Raw genomic sequence first — 22011 nt, forward strand, 5'->3', positions numbered from 1 at the left:
GAGATCGGTGTGACGCATGGTTCTAAGGCACTTGCAGTGCTTGAGGCGTCACTACAGATCCAGGTTCGATCCAGGGCTGTGTTGCAGCTGGCTGCGAACGGGAAATCCATAAGGCAATGTACAATTGACCCAGCGTCGTCCGAGTTAGGAGAGGGTTTTGCTGGCCTCGATGGCCTTGTCCCATTGCGCTCTAGCGACTCCTGTGTGGGCCGGCACATGCATGCTGACACGGTCGCCAGTTGTACGGTGTTTCCTCCGACACATTCGTGCTTCTGGGTTAAGTGAGCAGTGTGTCAAGAAGCAGTGCGGCTTGGCAGGGTCGTGTTTCAGAGGACAGATGGCTCTCAACCTTCGCCTCTCCCAAATCCGTGCGGGAGTTGCAGCTATGGGACAAGACTGTAACTACCAATTTGGATATCATGAAATTGGGGAGAAAAGGGGGTAAAAAAAGTACCTTTAAAATAAACTTGACTGGCATGCATAGAGCCCTAACCTCAACCCTATCGAACACCTTTGGAACGAATTGGAATGCTGACTGCGAGCCAGGCCTAATCGCCAAACATCAGTGCCCGACCTCACTAATGCTCGTGGCTGAATGGAAAGCAAGACCCCATAGCAATGTTCCAACATCTAGTGGAAAGCCTTCCCAGAAGAGTTGAGGCTGTTATAGCAGCAAAGGGGGGGACCAACTCCAAATTAATAATGCCCATGATTTTGAAATGAGATGTTGGACGAGTAGGTGTCCACATACTTTGGTCATGTAGTGTATGTCGGGAAAACTTGATCCTAATCGAGGAGTCAGGAAATCCATCAAATTCCAGGCCTTTTCTCTTACATCCTCTTCCCCTCCACTCTTAGTGTTTTGCAGCTGAAACACATGGCCTTGTACCAATAATGTAATATGGTTGCTGAAGGGTCCTGTCATGATTGAGAGTGGTTCTGTGAACGTTGGCTGCAGATTATCTAATTACCTTTTAGCTGACAAAGACATTTGATTTGGTATTTTTCTATTGTGTTGCACAGTGGATGTTATGGGCAATAGTGCAGTGAAGCTATAATGGCAACTGCTGGACACTGAACAGTGAGGCCACAGGGTGAAGCTTTGTCTCCCTCCACATCTGTGCACACAAAACACTCACTCACACACACACACACACAGCCATGGAACTGTTGAGGTCATTTCCCAAATAAGCAGCAATAAAAGCTGACACAGCAGGTTTAAGTCGTGAAGTTTAGTACCTGCAAAACACCAGTCTCAATGTCAACAGTGAAGAGGTGACTCAGAGTTGCAAAGGAAAGGCCATATCTCAGACTGGCCAATAAAAATAAAATATTAAGATGGGCAAAAGAACATAGACATTGGACAGGGGAACTCTCATCCCAGAGTCACCTCTTCACTGTTGACGTTGAGACTGGTGTTTTGCGGGTACTATTTAATGAAACTGCCAGTTGAGGACTTGTGAGGCATCTGTTTCTCAAACCAGATACTCTATTGTACTTGTCCTCTTGCTCAGTTGTGCACTGGGGCCTCCCACTCCTCTTTCTATTCTGGTTAGAGACAGTTTTCGCTGTTCTGTGAAGGGAGTAGTACACAGCTTTGTACGAGATCCTCAGTTTCTTGGCAATTTCTTGCATAGTCATCATTTCTCAGAACAAGAATAGACTGATGAGTCTAAAGTTCTTTGTTTCTGGCCATTTTGAGCCTGTAATCGGACCCACAAATGCTGATGCTCCAGATACTCAAGTAGTCTAAAGAAGTCCAGTTTTATTGCTTCTTTAATCAGAACAACAGTTTTCAGCTGTGCTAACATAATTGCAAAAGAGTTTTCTAATGATCAATTCGCCTTTTAAAATGATAAACTTGGATTAGCTAACACAATGTGCTATTGGAACACAGGAGTGGTGGTTGCTGATAATGGGCATCTGTATGCCAATGTAAATATTCCATAAAAAAATCTGCCATTTCCAGCTACAATAGTCATTTACAACATTAGCAATGCCTACACTGTATTTCTGATCAATTTGGTGTTATTTTAAATGGACAAAAAATGCTTTCTTTCAAAAATAAGGACATTTGTAACTGACCCCAAACTTTTGAACTGTAGTGTATATATTTGAGATTCTTCAAAGTAGCCACCCTTTGCCTTGATGACAGCTTTGCACACTCTTGGCATTCTCTCAACCAGCTTCATGAGGTAGTCACCTGGAATGCATTTAAATCAACAGATGTGCCTTGTTACAAGTTAATTTGTGGAATGTCTTTCCTTCTTTTTGCATTTGAGCCAATCAGTTGTGTTGTGACAAGGTAGGGGTGGTATACAGAAGAGCCAGCCCTATTTTGTAAAAGACCAAGTCCATATTATGGCAAGAACAGCTCAAATAATCAAAGAGAAACAACAGTCCATCATTACTTTAAGACATGAAGGTCGGTCAATCCAGAACATTTCAAGAACCTTGAAAGTTTCTTCAAGTGCGGTCTCAAAAACCATCAAGCGCTATAAATGAAACTGGCTCTCCCAAAGTTACCTCTGCTGCAGAGCATAGGTTATTTTAGTTAAATGCACCTCAGATTGCAGCCCAAATGCTTCACAGAGTTCAAGTAACAGACACATCTCAACATCAACTTTTTAGAGGAGACAGCGTGAATCAGGCATTCATGGTCGAATTGCTGCAAAGAACCTACTATTAAAGGACACCAATAAGAAGAAGAGACTTGCTTGGGCCAAGGAACACGAACAATGGACATTAGACCGATGGAAATCTGTCTTTGGTCTGAGTCCAAATTTGAGATTTTTTGTTAGACACAGAGTAAGTGAACGGAGGATCTCTGCATTTGTGGTTCCCGTCGTGAAGCATAGAGGAGGAGGTGTGATGGTGTGGGGTTGCTTTGCTGGTGACACTGTCAATGATTTATTTAGAATTCAAGGCACACTTAACCAACATGGCTACCACAGCATTCTGCAGCGATACGTCATCCCATCTGGTTTGCGCCTAGTGGGACTATCATTAGTTTTTCAACGGGACATTGACCCAACACGCCTCTAGGCTGTGTAAGGGCTATTTGACCAAGAAGGACAGTGATGGAGTGCTGCATCAGATGACCTGGCCTCCACAATCACCTGACCAATTGAGATGGTTTGGGATGAGTTGTAACGCAGAGTGAAGGAAAAGCATCCATCAAGTGCTCAGCATTTGTGAGAACTCCTTCAAGACTGTTGGAAAAGCATTCCTCATGAAGCTGGTTGAGAGAGTGCCAAGAGCGTGCAAGGCTTTCATCAAGGCAAAGGGTGGCTACTTTGAAGAATATTAAATATATTTTGATTTGTTTAAAAAAAAAAGGTTACTACATGATTCCATATGTGTTATTTCATAGTTTTGATGTCTTCACTATTATTCTACAATGTAGAAAATAGTACAAATAAAGATAAAAACCCTTGAATGAGTAGGTGTGTCCAAACTTTTGACTGATACTATATTTGTAGCACAATGGAAGTTTGCTTGGAAAAATCTATACTTTATCGTTAAAACCTGTGTGGTCTAAAAATGTAAAAATGGTTGCTTTGTCTTCCAGACACCTCAATCCTTTCACCACACCTGGTGTTGGGAGAGCAAGAGGAACAACCGAGCATGTTGAAGACGAGTATCAGATCCCTTCATCCTACCCGGTGTGCCTATCCCATTCCCCAGTCTGTGTCTCCGTCCGGATCCCTAACAGGTACCAGCACAGACGATGCATCCCAAGTGGAACCCTATTCCCTAAATAATGTACTACTTTTGCCCAGGGCCCATAGGGAATAGTGTGCCATTTGGGATGTAACTTTTTATTCTGTAATAGAGATACAATAAATAAGTGAAAAAGCTGCCAAATGTAGATTTGGTCAAACTTGTAGGAGTTGCATGAAAGGGAAGAATGAATTCCTGGATCAAGCTGGATTTCAACTGTTACTCAGCAAAGCGCAACCTGCGGGTGCTGTGCAGTATAAACAGTCTTGAGTTGGTAAAAACCCCAAAATATATGGACAAATGTATGGACAAATGTTATATCTCTCTATGTTTTGCCTTTTTTTAATCAGAAATCTGGAGAATGGGTCCTCGGAGTCCTCTGCAGGGGAAAACAAGCACAAGCCCTTTGAGTATGGTAAGGCTGAAGTGGTGATGTCACGTTCTGGACCTGATCTACCAGTAGTTGGCTCTGCTTGTTACTGGAAGTGTTCTGTGTGAAAGAAATCAAAGCTGACACTGTTGTTAATACTTAGGGCTCAGTGTCATCTTCATTATCATCATCATCCCCACGAGTGTGTGCATGTGTGTGCGATCCACGAATGCGTTCTTGTGTTCATACATTGGCCAATACCCCCACAGAGTACAATCTTAAACATAGAAAGAGGAGGTACTGGCCTAAAATAGTTTTGCTGCAGTGTGCTTTCGGTTTAGGAGCAGTTGGTGCCTAGCCTGCCATTCCCGATCACGTTAACCTGTCCTTGTGATTCTCAGGTGGGCATTTTGAATCGGGGGTGTTGCTCTCTGGGGCAGCTCGTGCCGCCCTCTGTCCCTTCCACAACAGGACGCCCTCAGACTACGATATTCTACTTCCCCCTCAAGGTAAGCTGAGGGCAAACTTGAACATTATGAAAATTCTGTGCAACTTCCAGCGCGCGTATTTACGGTGAACCCTGAGGCTGTACACAATTTAAGTTACAGTTTTAACAGTGGCCAAGTAGGCTTCTGTGGCTATTTGATCATCATGTAGGTCTACCAGTGGCCTACCATCAAAAACAAAGGAGAAAATGCATCTCATAACATTTATCATGGAAATAGCTGTTCTGTCATTCAGCCTACAGTAGCAGCCAATGTATGGTGTTCAGTATGGGCCTACATTCCATGACACTTTTGAAAAAAAAAACATGCAGGGCTTCACATTAACCTGTTTATCCACTTGTCCTTCAGACACAGAGGTGACTGAAAATGTTGTGTTGTTTGATGCAAGAAACTACTTACAAATGTAAATGCATTATTATTCCCATACTATTACTACAGAGAATCAGACAATTATGCCCCCATTTGCATATTGGCTACTTAGCTTATTCAAGCCTGTCTCAAAATACAACACTGTCCCTTTAAGACAAAACAAAGCTATTTACCTTCCTTGCTTTTTAAAAGTCTAGAAATGTACACGTTTTGTGCTTTTGTAAGAAGCAATCACTCCCCTGTTGCTGACTACAAATGATCTATGACTGGGCTAATAACTCACTAACTAGTAAAAGGATATTAACAAAATGTACACACCTGGCTTCATGCAGCCCTCACTTTGATCTCAAAACAAGCACATCTACTCATGACCGCCCATGCTGTAGTGGAAACACAGTCCAGTTCAAAGTAAATGGCACAGATCCATACTGTATATGGCAATGGTTAATTTGCATATAGGCCTACTACAGCTCGGATTGGTTAAATCTGTCCTTCAATGGAATAGAATCCTACTTCAATGTGTTCTGCCTACAACAAAATATCTTACGTAGTTCGTTTTGTTTCGTGTATTTTGCATTGAAAGTGGTTGAAAGTGGTTGTGTTGATTTGATCACAATTGCCACAGTAAAGGGAAGCACTGATAGGGTTAACTAACAGGGAAAACTCTAGAAAATTGAGTGAAGTTCAATCTGGTGCTTCTCTCCATGGGCTGATATTGGGAGCTGCACTGCAGCCTCAGGCTACTGCGCGCTCGCACACTCGCTCAGCTTAGAGGGGGACATTGATCACAATATATGTTAAATGCCTCCGGAATTTTTTTAATTTATCCACATATTTGGTAAATATATTTTAAAATGTATTTGAAATGTTTTGTACACTATATTCCAATATGCTTTTAAATGTATTTGTAAGAAATATATTTTAGTTTTATGAAACTGTATGGCAAATATAAAACATAGCTGTTAGCAGCAATGATCGGGGTTCAGTTGGATAACAAAGCAGGCACTCTATCATGTATCTTCCTTTATGTGCCATCAGTAAAAGCCTTGCCATGTTGATTAGTGTTCCAAAATACATAAATCTCACAGCTGTAATAAGCTGTGCAAGTGGCAGGACGTACGATTTCTAATTTTAAAATATCCTCTTTTTACTACGTTCAGACCACACAATAGGGCAACAATATGTGATTATACAGATATACTAATCACATCAAATGTTATTTGTTACACGCCGAATACAACAATGTAGACCTTACCGTGAAATGCTTAATTATGTAACGCCATTCCTCCTCCGAGGAGTAGCGAGAAGGATCGGAGGACCAATGCGAAGCGTGGTAAATGTCCATAACGTTTATTATAAGATATAAACAGAACACTATGAAATACAAAACAATAAACATGAACGAAAACCGAAACAGTACTGTGTGGCAACAAACACTCACACGGAAACAAACACCCACAACTCAAAATTGAAACCCAGGCTACCTAAGTATGATTCTCAATCAGAGACAACTAACGACACCTGCCTCTGATTGAGAACCATACTAGGCCGAAACAGAAACCAAACATAGAAAAACACACATAGACTGCCCACCCCAACTCACGCCCTGACCATACTAAATAAAGACAAAACAAAGGAAATAAAGGTCAGAACGTGACAAATTACAAGCTTTTAACCAACAATGCAGTTCAAGAAATAGTTCAGAAAATATTTACAAAATATACTAAAGTTTAAAATATATATAAAAATGTAACAATAAAATAACGAAGCTATATACAGGGGGTACCGGTACCGAGTCAATGTGCGAGGGGAAAGGTTAGTCGAGGTAGGGGCACATGTAGGTCGGGGTAAAGTGACTATGCATAGATAATAAACAGCAATGTAAAAACAAAGTCAAAATCAATGTAAATAGTCTGGGTGGCCATTTGATTAATTGTTCAGCAGTTTTATGGCTTGGGGGTAGAAGCTGTTAAGAAGCCTTTTGGTCCTAGACTTGACGCTCCGGTACCGCTTGCCATGCGGTAGCATAGAGAACAGTCTATGACTTGGGTGATGGGAGTCTTTGACAGTTTTTTTGGGCCTTCCTCTGACACCGCCTAGTATATAGGTCCTGGATGGCGGGAATCTTAGCTCCAGTGATGTACTGGGCCATACGCACTAGCATTTGTAGTGCCTTACAGTCAGATGCCGAGCAGTTGCCATACCAGGCGGTGATGCAACTGGTCAAGATGCTCTCGATGGTGCAGCTGTAGAACTTTTTGAGGATCTGGGGACCCAGGCCAAATCTTTTCAGTCTCCAGAGGGGGAAAAGGTGGTGTTGTGCCCTCGTCACGACAGTCTTGGTGTGTTTGGACCGTGATAGTTTGTTGGTGATGTGGACACAAAGGAACTTGAAACTCTTGACCCGCTCCCCTACAACCCCATCGATGTTAATGGGGGCCTGTTAGGCACGCCTTTTCCTGTAGTCCACGATCAGCTCCTTTGTCTTGCTCACATTGAGGAAGAGGTTGTTGTCCTGGCACCACACTTCCAGGTCTCTGACCTCCTCGATATAGGCTCTCAGATCAGGCCTACCACTGTTGTGTCGTCAGCAAACTTAATGATGGTGTTGGAGTTGTGATTGACCACGCAGTCCTGGGTGAACATGGAGTACAGGAGGGGACTAAGCACGCACCCCTGAGTGGCCCCAGTGTTGAGGATCAGCGTGGCAGATGTGATGTTGCCTACCCTTACCACCTGGGGGTGGCCGGTCAGGAAGTCCAGGATCCAAGGTCTCTTTTCCAGATGAGCGCTGTATAGCACCAAAATACACATCAAAATACAATAAACACATTAAACTACACATTTATATACACATTCAAATACACGTTATTATGCACAACAATACGCAAAACAAAATGATAAAAAATGATTCAGTAAAAAGGTCTCCTAACCGTCTGAAATGCCCTAGATGCACTAATTCCTCCAGTTTAAAAGTGCATTGTAGATCATTCCACATGCAAGGCACAAGGAAACCAAAGGCTGTCCTGAGCTGCCGGAGTCGCCCGTCTGTCCTGAGCTGCCGGAGTCGCCCGTCTGCCCTGAGCTGCCGGAGTCGCCCGTCTGCCCTGAGCTGCCGGAGTCGCCCGTCTGCCCTGAGCTGCCGGAGTCGCCCGTCTGCCCTGAGCTGCCGGAGTCGCCCGTCTGCCCTGAGCTGCCGGAGTCGCCCGTCTGCCCTGAGCTGCCGGAGTCGCCCGTCTGCCCTGAGCTGCCGGAGTCGCCCGTCTGCCCTGAGCTGCCGGAGTCGCCCGTCTGCCCTGAGCTGCCGGAGTCGCCCGTCTGCCCTGAGCTGCCGGAGTCGCCCGTCTGCCCTGAGCTGCCGGAGTCGCCCGTCTGCCCTGAGCTGCCGGAGTCGCCCGTCTGTCAGGTGCTGCCGGAGCCGCCGGTCAGTCAGGAGCTGCCGGAGCCGTCCGTTACTCCGGAGCTGCCGGAATCGCCCCTCACTCCGGCGCTGCCGGAATCGCCCTTCACTCCGGAGCTGCCGGAGTCTCCCGCCTGTCTGGTGCTGCCGGAATCTCCCTTCCATTCGGGACCCGTTTCTAGGGTCCCCAGTCCGAGGTCGGCGGCGAGGGTCGCCCCTCTAAAGAGGCCAAGGAGGCGGGTAAAGAGGCGGGCAAGGACTATGGTGGAGTGGGGTCCACGTCCTGCGCCAGAGCTGCCACCGCGGACAGACGCCCACCCAGACCCTCCCCTATAGGTTCAGGTTTTGCGGCCGGAGTCCGCACCTTTGGGGAGGGGTACTGTCACGTTCTGACCTTAGTTCCTTTGTTTTGTCTTTGTTTTATTATGGTCAGGGTGTGAGTTGGGGTGGGCAGTCTATGTTATTTTCTCTATAATTTGGGATTTCTGTGTTTGGCCTGGTATGGTTCTCAATCAGAGGTAGCTGTCAATCGTTTTCCCTGATTGAGAACAATACATAGGTAGTCTGGTTTCACCTTTGAGTTGTGGGTGATTATTTTCTGTTCAGTGTTTTTTGTATTCACCGTTCAGGACTGTTTCGTTTCGTTCTCGTTATTTTGTTTTGTGTTCATGATAATAAATTATCAATATGGACACTTACCACGCTGCGTTACAGTAATGGAGCTAAGCACAGGCAAAATCCTAGAAGAAAACCACGTTCAGGTTTCAGTAGGACAATGACCTAAAACACAAGGCCAAATCAATAGTGCAGTAATATCTAACAACTTATACCTAACAATTTCACAATAATACACATAGCACACACAAATCTAAAGTAATGCAATGGAGTTAAGAATATATAAATATTTGGGTGAGCAATGTCAGAGCGACAAATCAAATGTATTTATATAGCCCTTCTTACATCAGCTGATATCTCAAAGTGCTGTACAGAAACCCAGCCTAAAACCCCAAACAGCAAGCAATGCAGGTGTAGAAGCACAGTGGCTAGGAAAAACTCCCTAGAAAGGCCAGAACCTAGGAAGAAACCTAGAGAGGAACCAGGCTCTGAGGGGTGGCCAGTCCTCTTCTGGCTGTGTCGGGTGGAGATTATAACAGCACATGGCCAAGACGTTCAAGTGTTCATAGATGACCAGCAGGGTAAAATAATAATAATCACAGTGGTTGTCGAGGGTGCAACAGGTCAGCACCTCAGGAGTAAATGTCAATTGGCTTTTCATAGCCGATCATTCAGAGTATCTCTACCATTCCTGCTGTCTGTAGAGAGTTGAAAACAGCAGGTCTGGGACAGGTAGCACGTCCGGTGAACAGGTCAGGGTTCCATAGCCGCAGGCAGAACAGTTGAAACAGCAGCATGGCCAGGTGGATTGGGGACAGCAAGGAGTCATCATAACAGGTAGTCCTGAGGCATGGTCCTAGGGCTCAGGTCCTCCTCCGAGAGAGAAAGAAAGATAGAATTTCTAAATTAATTTACTTACTGACTTTAACTGTCCCCATGGGGAAATTTTGTTGCAGTGTCATGTACACGTTTAAAGTGGCGTTAAAATACAAAACAAAATTAGAAAACATCGCAAAATTCATTTGGCCTATGTCATTTCATTTAGTCTCATTATGATACGAAAAATGTAGGCTAGTTCAAAAGAACATATCATATTTTGAGTTGACTGTAAAGGATATTATACTTAAGATTCAACTTTAAGTCACGAGCATCTTTTAAAACTATTTTGATACTCACCTCATGTTTTTATGAATGAGAATTTAGTCCATTTTGCTTTGAAATCAGTATTTGTCCATCTCACCCATTTGTTCCCATTTTCAATCAAAAAATATGATATGCATGAGAGATTCACAAGACTATGACATTGGAATGTCGTAAAATGCTGCCCTTTCCGGACACTCACATTCAAATGATTTTCACCTCTCATTGCTCCCATTGCAAAAACATGTCCGCCTAAGGAAATCCAAGGCTTGTCCAACGGATTTGGTTTGGCGCCGGCTCTGATGTATATCTAGTAATGATATTATATCAACAATATGAGTAATGTAATTATTATGAGAACAGCAGATAACTGCACAGCTAGAAATGTTTGAACGGCCTTCAGATTTGTAAAGGAAAATATCATGTGTAGTGAATAGGGTTGCAAAGGGTCGGAAACTTTCCAGTAAAGTTCCGGAAATTTTCCGGATATATTCCATGGGAAGTTAATCTAGACGCTACCCATCCCGTTAGCGGGATCATTTTCGTCAGTAACCGCTGAATAGCATAGCGCCACAGTCAAATAATATTACTAAAAAATATTCATATTCATGAAATCACAAGTGCAATATTGCAAAACACAGTTTAGCCTTTTGTTAATCCACCTGTTGTCTCAGATTTTGAAATTGTGCTTTACAGCGAAAGCATTCCAAGCGTTTGTGTAAGTTTAACGATAGCATAACAAAACATTATGTACACTAAGCATTAAGTAGCTAGGTTACAAAAATCAGAAAAGCAATCAAATGAATCGTTTACCTTTGATCTTCGGATGTTTTCACTCACAAGACTCCCAGTTACACAACAAATACCTCTGTTTGTTTGTCGCGTTATGTTCAGAAATCCACAGGAAAGAGCGGTCACGACAACGCAGACGTATATTCCAAATAATATCCATAATGTCCACAGAAACATGTCAAACGTTTTTTATAATCAATCCTCAGGTTGTTTTTAAAATATATATTCGATAATATATCAACCGGGTGTGTAGGTTTTTCAATAACACCGGGAGAAACAATGGCCGCTTTACTCTATAGCGCAAAACTCACTCTGAGAGCCCCCACCTATCCACTTACGCAATGTGATCTTTCACGCTCATTTTTAAAATAAAAGCCTGAAACTATGTCTAAAGACTGTTGACACCTTAGGGAAGCCATAGGAATCTGGAATCTGGTTGATATCCCTTTAAATGGAGGATGGGCATGCATAGGAACAGAGAGGTTTCAAAATAAGAGGCACTTCCTGATTGGATTTTCCTCAGGTTTTCGCCTGTGATATCAGTTCTGTTATACTCACAGACAATATTTTTTTATAGTTTTGGAAACTTTAGAGTGTTTTCTATCCTAATCTGACAATTATATGCATATTCTAGTTTCTGGGGCTGAGAAATAGGCAGTTTCAAATGGGTACGTTTTGTAGCCAAAAACAAAAATACTGCCCCCTACACGCAAAAGGTTAAGCCCTGGAATTTGGGGACAGTGAACCTTTTTTGTGGGATATACATGTCTTGCGGCATATTTTGGTTCAACTGACCCCAATTCAATGGAATTGCCACCCTCTGCAGGCACAGTGCATTCTTCCATCACATATGCAGTGCATTCTTCCATCACATGTACAGCTGATTGTCAAGATCTTTCACAGGAACCAGATGCTATTGAGCACACGGTATTGAGCACACACTTTTACACTGTCTGATCCACTACATGCCTTCTGGTAAGTTTTGATTACAATACTGGTTGGGGTGAATATATTTTACAGGACATACATTTTTTTTTAAATCAATACACAGAATAATATTTTTTTAAACCTGCATATGTTAGCAGGCAATATTAAACTAGGGAAATTGTGTCACTTCTCTTGCGTTCATTGCACGCAGTCAGGGTATATGCAACAGTTTGGGCCCCCTGGCTCGTTGCAAACAAATTTTCCAGAATTTTATGGAATTATGACATAACATTGAAGGTTGTGCAATGTAACAAAAATATTTAGACTTATGGATTCCACACGTTAGATAAAATACGGAATGAATCTGTATTTCACTGAAAGAATAAACGTTTTATTTTCGAAATTATAGTTTCTCGATTTTACCATATTAATGACCTAAGGCTCATATTTCTGTGTGTTATTATATTATAATTAAGTCTATGATTTAATAAAGCAGTCTGACTAAGCGGTGGTAGGCAGCAGCAGGCTCGTAAGCATTCATTCAAACAGCACTTTACTGCGTTTGCCAGCAGCTCTACGCAATGCTTCAAGCATTGCTCTGTTTATGACTTCAAGCCTATCAACTCCCGAGATTAGGCTGGTAATACTTAAGTACCTATTAGAACATCCAATAGCCAAAGGTATATGAAATACAAATGGTATAGAGGGAAATAGTCCTATAATTCCTATAATAACTACAACCTAAAACTTCTTACCTGGGAATATTGAAGATTCATGTTAAAAGGAACCACCTGCTTTCATATGTTCTCATGTTCTGAGCAAGGAACTTAAACGTTAGCTTTTTTACATGGCACATATTGCACTTTTACTTTCTTCTCCAACACTTTGTTTTTGCATTATTTAAACCAAATTGAATATGTTTTATTATTTATTTGAGACTAACTAGATTTTATTGATGTATTATATTAAGTTAAAATAAGTGTTCATTGTTCATTCAGTATTGTTGTAATTGTCATTATTACAAATATATATATATATACAAATCGGCCGATTAATCGGGATCGGCTTTTTTGGTCCTCCAATAATTGGTATCGGTATCAGCGTTGAAAAATCATAATCGGTCGACCTCTAGTGGACATTGAGGAGGTCCAGGGAGAAGACATGGAAGCCTGAGTGAAATACAACCAAAGGTTTAGTTTCTAAACTATCATTTTACAGATGTATGTTAAATGTTTTTGGGAGATGCGATGGATCATTGGGGATCATTCAATATTCTCTTTCTTTTGTTGTTCAGTGAAATCATCCCATGTAAAGAGTCAACTTATTTAGTTAAATTTTTGTAACTAAATGTTTTATTTGATTTTTATTGTAAGGATTTAATCATTTGCAATTATGTCTAATTATGATAAGGTAAAAGGTTTATGTTTCTGTCTCCATATGATATGGTAAAATATCCAATGCAAAAGACATCAACATTTAAATGCTATTAATTCACATATATTCCCGTTAATTCCCTTGGAAAGTTTCCACCTCTGAATATTCCCCAAAATGTGCTTCCATAGTAGTGAATGTATCTGTGACAGTAAATGTGTAAAATTGGGAAATCTATTAATTACCCCCGGGAAATCTTTAGATTATCTGTCACACTTGTGTACATTTCCCTTCTCATTGGTAAAACTAAATTTATCTAAGGTCTGAACAAGCCTTCACTGGAAAGTAACGCCATAAACCAAGGGTGTCAAACTGATGTCTCAGCGAGTCGGGTTTTCGCTCCTTGTTTGTTTTTTCAATTGAGGTAATTGATTAGTAAGGAACTCCCCTCATCTGGTTGTCTAGGTCTTAATTTACATTAATGGGAGGAAATAACAAAAACAGCAGACAGACGGCCCTCCAGGAATTAAGTTTGGCCGATTCAATACGATCTCGCTTTGTCGTCTATGCTCCTTTTAAAGGTAATTTCCGATTAAGCCAACATATGCAGTGTTTACCAAGATGGTAACATTACCTTTTAACCCTAGCCCATTATCTGCTTGTCCTCTCACTATTGTGTCTCAGCACCAGAGGAGCTGTTCAACAACCTGCCTCCCTCACAGCCCTCGCCCCCTGCACTCGTCAGACACAGCTTCACAGGCCTCTCCTCGTCACCCTCCTGCTCACGAGCTCCCCGGCCTGCCTCCGGACATGACCATTTCCTGTTAACCCCCGGTGAGCTGTTTCTTCCCTCCAAACTCGAGAATAGCAATAGAAAAGCAGTTTGAGTGCCAGAATCTGGTCTAGTGATACAACTACCAACTCTGAACCACATATACCCTCAGTGGCAAGGGTTAGATCCATCAGATGGCCACAAATCTGCTACCTCCCTATTCCACTGTCCTTTAAAAAAGCTTGATTCTACAAAATGCATATCTCTGATACCAAACTCGGAAGTTCTCCTGACTTCAGAGTCTAGGGAGTTAGTTTTGATGTTGTCGGCACGAAGCCCCAATAATGAATGGGGCTCTGCTTGTACTGGTTGGTTCTTCCCTGTCTTTCTCACTCAAACACCCACACACAGACACACACAGCAGCCCCCCGTTCATTACAACTGTTTGATTTTCAAATCTAAACAACCAGCGTTCTCAACTCCCCAGGAAAAAAATAACATTTGAGAGAACCAATATATGCATTCGCTTTGGATGAGAACGAAATATGGAATTATAGCGACAGCATGTCCAGACCAGTGGGTCACAGCTCCTCTCGCTGTGCCACCTGGTCTGCACATCTGCCAGGTCTGTGCATCTATCACTCTCATACACTGTAATTTAAAAAATGAAAGTCCACAATTCTACGTGAATAGATGACAAACATGCAGTTATTGTTTGAAGTGTAGACAATCTTTTCCCCTCACAGTTGTAAATGGTTTGGTTTCAGATACTGTGTTTGATATGTTGAGCGCTGTGGCCCCTCTGCCCCCTGTGAGGAGACAAACGGGGGACAACATGAAGAGCCCTATCCGGACATCACAGTCCCAGGAGTACGACCCATTACCCCCCACCCAAGGTACAATTTAATACTGTAGGATTTTTATTATTTAATAGTTTCACTTTTTGAATGATTTAAAATACAACAAACAATAATATATGAAAAAAAACAGTTAAATATCTGTGGATTGATGAGGAATTGTTAGAAAATGTTATGGGTGAGAGGGATGAGGCAAAAGGAATGGCAAATAAGTCTGGCTGCATAACCTACTGCACATTTTGAAATCATGTGACTAAACAGAACAAAAAGAAGAAGAAACTATACTATGAAACAAAGATACATTATATAAAGATTGATAGTACAAATCTTTGAAGCACCTTAAATACAATTTTGGTCAAAAAGGCAAACTCAGCTCCATCATTTATTGAATCAGATGGCTCATTCATCACAAAAAACACTGATATTGCCAATTACTTTAATGATTTGTTCATTGGCAACTTAGACATGACATGCCAGCAACAGACGCCGAACCAACACATCCAAGTATAACTGACCAGATAATGAAAGACAAGCACTGTCGTTTTGAATTCAATAAAGTGAGTGTGGAAGAGGTGAACTAATTTTTGTGATCTGTCAACAATGAAAAACCACCGGGGTCTGACAACTTGGATGGAAAATTACTGAGGATGATAGCGGATGATCCTATTTGCCATCTCTTCAATCTAAGCCTACTAGAGAGCGTGTGCCCTCAGGCCTGGAGGGAAGCACAAGTCATTCCGCTACCCAATAATAGTACAGCCCCCTTTACTGGCTCAAATAGCTGACCAATAAAGCATGTTACCAAACCTTTGTAAACTTTTAAGCTTTCAGCCTGATTATAGGGAAGGGTATTCAACATGCACGGCACTCACACAAATGACTGATGATTGGCTGAGAGAAATTGATAATAAAAAGATTGTGGGAGCTGTTTTGTTAGACTTCAGTGTGGCTTTTGACATTATCGATCATAGTATGCTGCTGGAAAAACGTAGATGTTATGGCTTTACACCCCCTTCTTATATTGTGGATTGAGATGTATCTGTCTAACAAAACACAGAGGGTGTTCTTCAATGGTAGCTTCTCCAACATAAGCCAGGTAGAATCAGACATTCCCCAGGGCAGCTGTCTAGGCCCCTTACTTTCAAAAAATCTTTACTAATGACCTGCCACTGGCCTTGAGTAAAGCCAGTGTGTCTACGTATGCAGATGACTCAACACTATACACGTCAGCTACTACAGAGACTGAATTGATTGCAAAGAGCTGCAGTTAGTTTCAGAATGGGTGGCAAGAAATACGCCAGTCCTAAATATTTCAAAAACTTAAAGCATTGTATTTGGGACAAATCATTCACTAAACCCTAAACCTCAACTACATCTCGTAATGAATAATAATGTGGGAAATTGAGCAAGTTTAGGTGACTAAACTGCTTGGAGTTACCCTGGATTGTAAACTGTCATGGTCAAAACATATTGATACAACAGTAGCTAAGATGGGGAGAAGTCGGTCCATAATAAAGCACTGCTCTCCTTTCATAACAACAATATCAACAAGTCAGGTCCTACATGACCTAGTTTAGTCACATGTGTGGTCAGGTGCCACAAAGAAGGACTTGGGAAAATTACAACTGGACCAGAACATGGCAGCACGGCTAGCCCTTAAATGTTCAGAGAGCTAACATTAATAATATGCATGTCAATCTCTCATGGCTCAAACTACTTGTTTTCGTCAAAAATATTGACATGTTGATACTTCTTAAACTAATAAACTGTCTGTTTAAACTACTAGCACACAGGTCAGACACCCATGCATAACCCACAAGATATGTCACCCGATTAAAAATACACCATATGGAACAGTGAGGGCTGTGAAACACACACATACAAACACACATAACATACAGACTATACACACGTGTACACCTGGATTGTGTTGTAGTAGGGTAGTGGCCAGAGGGCGCGCACACACTTAATGTATTGTGAAATCATTTGTAAAATGTATTTTAATGTTTCAAAATTGTATTATAGCGTATATTACTGCCGAGGAAGAGAAGCTGCTGCCTTGGCATAGTAAATAATAAATGCATATGCATGAATCCATTATTGATAATTATTTAAACTTTTTTGAATAGCTCTTAAAACCACTTATGCTAAAAGCCACTTGAAAGAAGCTTTTTACCTACCATTCATCCATTGACTTATCCATTCAATTTTCTTTGCAGTGGACGTAGATTATTTGCAGGCACCTGCCAGGCCGCCTAAGCCGCTCCCTCGGAAGACCCCTCCGGACATCCATCAGAGGAAGAATCATGGGCAGGACTCAGCCAGTGAGAGTACAGACGCCAAAATCGCCAAACTCATGGGAGAGGGCTATTCTTTCGAGGATGTGAAGAGGGCACTCATGATTGCTCAGAACAAAGTGGACGTGGCAAGGAACATTCTCAGAGAGTTTGCCTTAGTGGCCCCTAGACTCAAACTATAACTCTGAGAAGGGGACCCAAATAGGAGACAACTTGTGCCTCTGTGTGCGCTAGGGTAGAAGGAAAGGGCTTATTTTACCTTGTTATCCCTCGCTAGCTCGTTCTGACCAAAAAAAAGATGGTAAGCTTGGAAAACGCTGATCCGTGGACTGCATTTTTCCACAGATCGGAGTCCATCCACAACTATCTGTTCGAAGCTAAATCGAATCAGAGAGACAGAGAACAGAGTTTGTCTACCAGCATGTTAATCCTGTGAAGGAAAGAATTCAGGCGAGCTTTGCCAGTGCTGGCCTCTGCGTTACCCTTCTGCTCCTGCCACCACTGCTGCTGATCCCCCTCCCCACCTCCCAGCCTTTCATAATCAGCCAATCAGGGGTGGGGTGTCTGTAACAAACTGGCCTTGGCTTATGTTCTTCTATGTTTATTGCCATTGTTGCCTATGGTCCTTATTCCATCTGTCTCAAACACACCTAAAGACCCGTCCATCTCTCTCAATCCCCTAATTCTCTCTATCCTTCTCTCTCCATCTCTCTGAGAGGTATTCTAGTGTGCAGTCCAGTAAAGATGGTGTTCCTGGTGCCCTAGCTGAATTCTCTCCCTTAATGAGCTGCTGCAGTTGTTGTTGTTGTAGGAAGAGGCTGGGAGAGGGAGGCTTTTGAGTGTTGTTATTGACTCCCAGAAGCTCCCAGGTCGGTAGCAGAGGCACCATTAAGCCACTCTGGAGGTCAACTATTACCTTCTCCACTTCCTTCCTCCAGAAGCAACCTGGCGAATATACAATAAGGAACGGGGTGGGACAGTAACATGACCCTTAACGGTTCCTCTCGTCTCAGAACCACAGGTGAAACCAGATGCAGCCTTGTGTGCGTGCATGTGCATACGTGTGTGTTTGTTTTGATTTCTTCAGTGAAAGACAACAACCTCACTGAAAGTATGTTAACTTGAGGGGGCACATGCATTCCCGAGACATTCCGCTCAAGGCACAAACCGTTATCAGTACACTTTTGCTCTTAGATTATTAAAAAACGTATTTGTTTTTTTATGTGAAAAAAATTAAGATAATGATACCACCGAGCCAATACCTTTGCGTTGACTGGTTCTACAAATGAATATACATTGTGTTGTTAGTGTTAGTCAATATTATTTTGAAATCCCGTTGTCCTTTTGTTGCCTAGTTATTGTACGCTGAAATATGTAGACGCATTCCCACACAACCGGAGACAAACTGTACGTCCGAATTCCAGGGTGCATTGCTTTGACAAGGGTGTCTTTCAGAGAAAACCTCTGAGCAACTACGCTGCTCCTAATGTGACTCTTGCGTCGTTAGCCACAATCAGGAATTTTAAAGGGCTTCAATTCGATATCAAGAGGAATGCCCCAAAAATCCGTTAATAACAAAGGAGGCATTTTCCCTTCACTCCCCTGTGTCAACTACCTATTACAGTACCAACCCTGGCTTTGTCAGTTTCCATACAATAACTGCATTATTTCTCCTCGCCTCTTCGAAGCTTCATTTTGCACTGGTCTAATTATTTTTTCATCTTTAAACTTGAAAGTCTCAAACTGAACATGTTTTATTCCATCTGGCTTCTAAAAATGGATAGGGGAAGTGAAGTGGCCTTCATTAGGTTAGATGGGGAGGTTCTCTCATTCTGTTTCTCTCTCTCTCCTGCCATGAATTTTGTTTGATGAAAATGAATTGTGGAACGTGTTAAGCATTGTGATGTGTGCAATTAACTTATACATTATGAAAGCCTTCACTTCATGATTATTGTCATTGTTCAGTAATTAAAGTAACCAGTGATTTGTTTTGTTTAAAAAAAGTTTTTTTCATAAAAGCCAGTATTAACATGAGTCTTTCATTTTTTACATTTAACTGGGCAAGTCAGTTAAGAACAAATTCTTATTTACAATGACGGCCTACCCGGCCAAACCCTAACCCGGACGACGCTGGCATAATATTGGAAGGTCTGACTTGAAGCTTAAATTTGCTGTGATTGTCTGACTTGAACATATATGAAACGTGAAACCAGTGTAGCTTTAATACATTTAATTTGCATAGCGCTTTTCATTACAGCAAGAATCTCAAACAACAAAACATGATGGAAATGTGGTTTTGTTTAAATTGGTGCTGACATACCTTGGAGAGAAAAAACACTACTTAAAAATGTACACTTTATTCTCAACAAAAGTACAAAAACAAAATTCAGTATTCACAATACTTTTATGGCCTTCTCATCTTACCCTCTTTGGTTTCACTGTTGACCTGATTATACTAAATTAACTAAATGCATGGAAACACAACTTTCCTATCATACTTTCCTATCATCATCCTCACCGTTTCAATTACAGTCCTTCAGACCCTAAAAAGAAAACCAAAACACACAAATCTCTACTGTTTTATACGCCCCTCTTTCCATGTAACTCTCATTCCACCATACAGTACATTTTCAACCGTTTAAATAATGCACGTTTGAGGTTGAAATCAGAATGTGGTGGTTCTAGTAAGCCGAAGTGCAGCTAACCTGACATGTCTCACACAGTATAAATAGAGCACAACACAAGCTGGACATTCACACCTGACGTATTTACAGTGAACCCCTTCATACGGCAAAACAGAAACATGAATAAATACACTAGTAAATGGCCTTTCACTACAGTATGACACCGGAGACAACACCGTTTTAACTGACATCTGAGAGAGATGCACAATAAAACATATATTAGTGTTATGACTATATCTGATTTAACAGCTAAAAGAGGGGGCAATGTCAGCAGATTCATATGAATGTTCCATTTCTCACATTTATAACAACAGTTCACAACAACATGTGTAACTCAAGTCAGGCAAAACTTTTCAGAAAAACAAAAAAGGTAGCTACATTTTTGTGCAGAACGGCTGGCAAATCTGACTTGCAATTTGTGGAGATGTTTGAGGCTAGCGTCATTCAGTTTGTTGGTTCCAAACTTACACCGACAACCAACAGTCATAATATATATATTATTCTGTATCTTAGAAATTGGGATGAGACATTTTCCTCACCTTATTTAGTTTGTAGCTAGTAAGTGAGACCCAATGGCTTACGCTAAGACAAGTTGCTCTAAAATAAAACTCGTAATTGTGATTCAGCCAATTTCTGATTGTCCAGCACAACAAAAAGTGTAACCCCAATAATTGAATTGGTGAGACTTGCAATTGGCCGCCACACTAAAAGAAGAATGTCCAGATATTTCCATTTGCCACTTTCCCCCAGGGGGATAACAAAGAACATTTAGGGGAGTAACAAAAAAAGGTGCAGCTTCAAAAAAAATTGAGTGCAAAGATTTGAAATGTAACCTCGAGGAACAGAAGGGTAACCGCAGTGTAGAGCAGCTAGCTCACCTAAAAAGTGTACAGTGAATTTGACATTATTTTACTAAATTAAAACAGGAAAAAAAAGAGAAGACATAAACCCACCACACCATCACAATACGCTAAACAATTGAGCATTCACCAGGAACACAAAAAGAAAATGAGAAGCAATCTTCAGTGCTGACTGAAAATCAATGAACACAAAATGTTTATATTTTTTTCCTCTGAGACTGTGGGTGGGACTGTTAATCTGGATTAGGAAGCATTCTGCAATACATGCTGCTCATTTGGAAGCCAATCAAATGCCTGCGTTTCGGTGTCGTTCCAAAAGTCTAGGGCTCTTCTACTTATTTCCTGAAACAGAAATCAATGCACTCATTTTTAACAGGAAAATAATCAAGCATCAAACTGTATATTTGAGTCCTATAAAAACAAGATTTCTTATCAAAACAGAAAAACTTGTCTCGCCACCAACAAGGCATGGTAAATGTCAAATTATATTTAAAAAATGATCAAGTCAGTGCATACCTTCTTCGTCTCTCGAGTACAGCCCGGCTGTCCCTACACCTTAGCATTGCACTCCTCCAGTTTCTTGCTCTCTTCGGACGTTCCGGCTTCCTTCTCTCCTGTTTTCCAGGTCCCTCGTCTGAAGAAGAGATTCACTTTACTTAAAACTCCTATTTTTATGTAATTCTTCCCTGATTGTAATATACTTATTACACTTTGGGCTAGACTTACTAAGCCAATGCACCAGGAGCAAAGTTTGCATTTACTTCAATGTCTTATACGTTCTCAATCTTTAATATACCTTTTTATTCTGCCCTCAACGTTTACGTCCCTCAAGATTTAGGTTTGTAAAAGATAAGTGCATATGCTTAATAAATCTGTCCCTTTTTGTTTTGGGCAGGAATATGATCATACTATACAACTAAAATATAATGATACGTGTAAGTGTGTACCTTGATTTCATAATGTAAAGCCAATAGAACAGCCCAACAAAAGCAGCAGCTATGATGAGCCCAACAATAATGAACACAATCAGTAAAGCCTGGTCCGAACTGTCATCCTGTGCCCCTACAAACAAAAACAACATGTCAAACAGTGCACCAGCAAAAACACTGTCTACTCTCTCTTTCTCACACACACAAAGATGAATAGTACTGTATGAGTGAGCAAGCAAAACTAAATGAAGATGTGGGAGCCATGTTTGTATGAGCACTACTGCTGTTAGTTTGGTTGTTTATGGGGATGACATTTGAGAAGGGTTTGTCATGCCGGGCTGTTCAATCCCCAAGAGCGTCAAAAAAGCCATCCAAGGCTCCCGAGTGGCGCAGCGGTCT

The 22011-nt window shown here is 41.6% G+C and overlaps 2 protein-coding genes across 7 annotated transcripts in view; one reads left to right on the forward strand and one right to left on the reverse strand.

Annotated features, from left to right (window-relative positions):
* Positions 1-19142, forward strand: part of LOC139392740 (Cbl proto-oncogene B, E3 ubiquitin protein ligase) — a 165091-nt gene extending 145949 nt beyond the window's left edge. For 4 of the 5 annotated variants that reach the window (XM_071140955.1, XM_071140953.1, XM_071140958.1 and 1 more), the window contains 6 exons: positions 3572-3715; positions 4074-4138; positions 4495-4602; positions 13898-14047; positions 14753-14881; positions 17062-19142. In XM_071140955.1, coding sequence (XP_070997056.1) covers positions 3572-3715; positions 4074-4138; positions 4495-4602; positions 13898-14047; positions 14753-14881; positions 17062-17321 — 856 coding nt within the window. In that variant the 3' untranslated portion in view covers positions 17322-19142. The remainder of the gene's footprint in view (positions 1-3571; positions 3716-4073; positions 4139-4494; positions 4603-13897; positions 14048-14752; positions 14882-17061) is intronic. The other variant, XM_071140957.1, reaches the window with a different exon arrangement.
* A 192-nt stretch (positions 19143-19334) lies between these two features.
* Positions 19335-22011, reverse strand: part of LOC139392499 (activated leukocyte cell adhesion molecule a) — a 62504-nt gene continuing 59827 nt past the window's right edge. The window contains exons 14-16 of one of the 2 annotated variants that reach the window (XM_071140495.1): positions 21631-21745; positions 21200-21317; positions 19335-21025 (exon numbers count right to left, since the gene is read on the reverse strand). In XM_071140495.1, the coding sequence (XP_070996596.1) occupies positions 21233-21317; positions 21631-21745 (200 nt within the window). In that variant the 3' untranslated portion in view covers positions 19335-21025; positions 21200-21232. Of the gene's footprint in view, positions 21026-21198; positions 21318-21630; positions 21746-22011 lie in introns of those variants that run through there. The other variant, XM_071140496.1, reaches the window with a different exon arrangement.

Source organism: Oncorhynchus clarkii, chromosome 33 (genome assembly GCF_045791955.1).
Source record: "Oncorhynchus clarkii lewisi isolate Uvic-CL-2024 chromosome 33, UVic_Ocla_1.0, whole genome shotgun sequence".
NCBI lineage: Eukaryota > Metazoa > Chordata > Actinopteri > Salmoniformes > Salmonidae > Oncorhynchus > Oncorhynchus clarkii.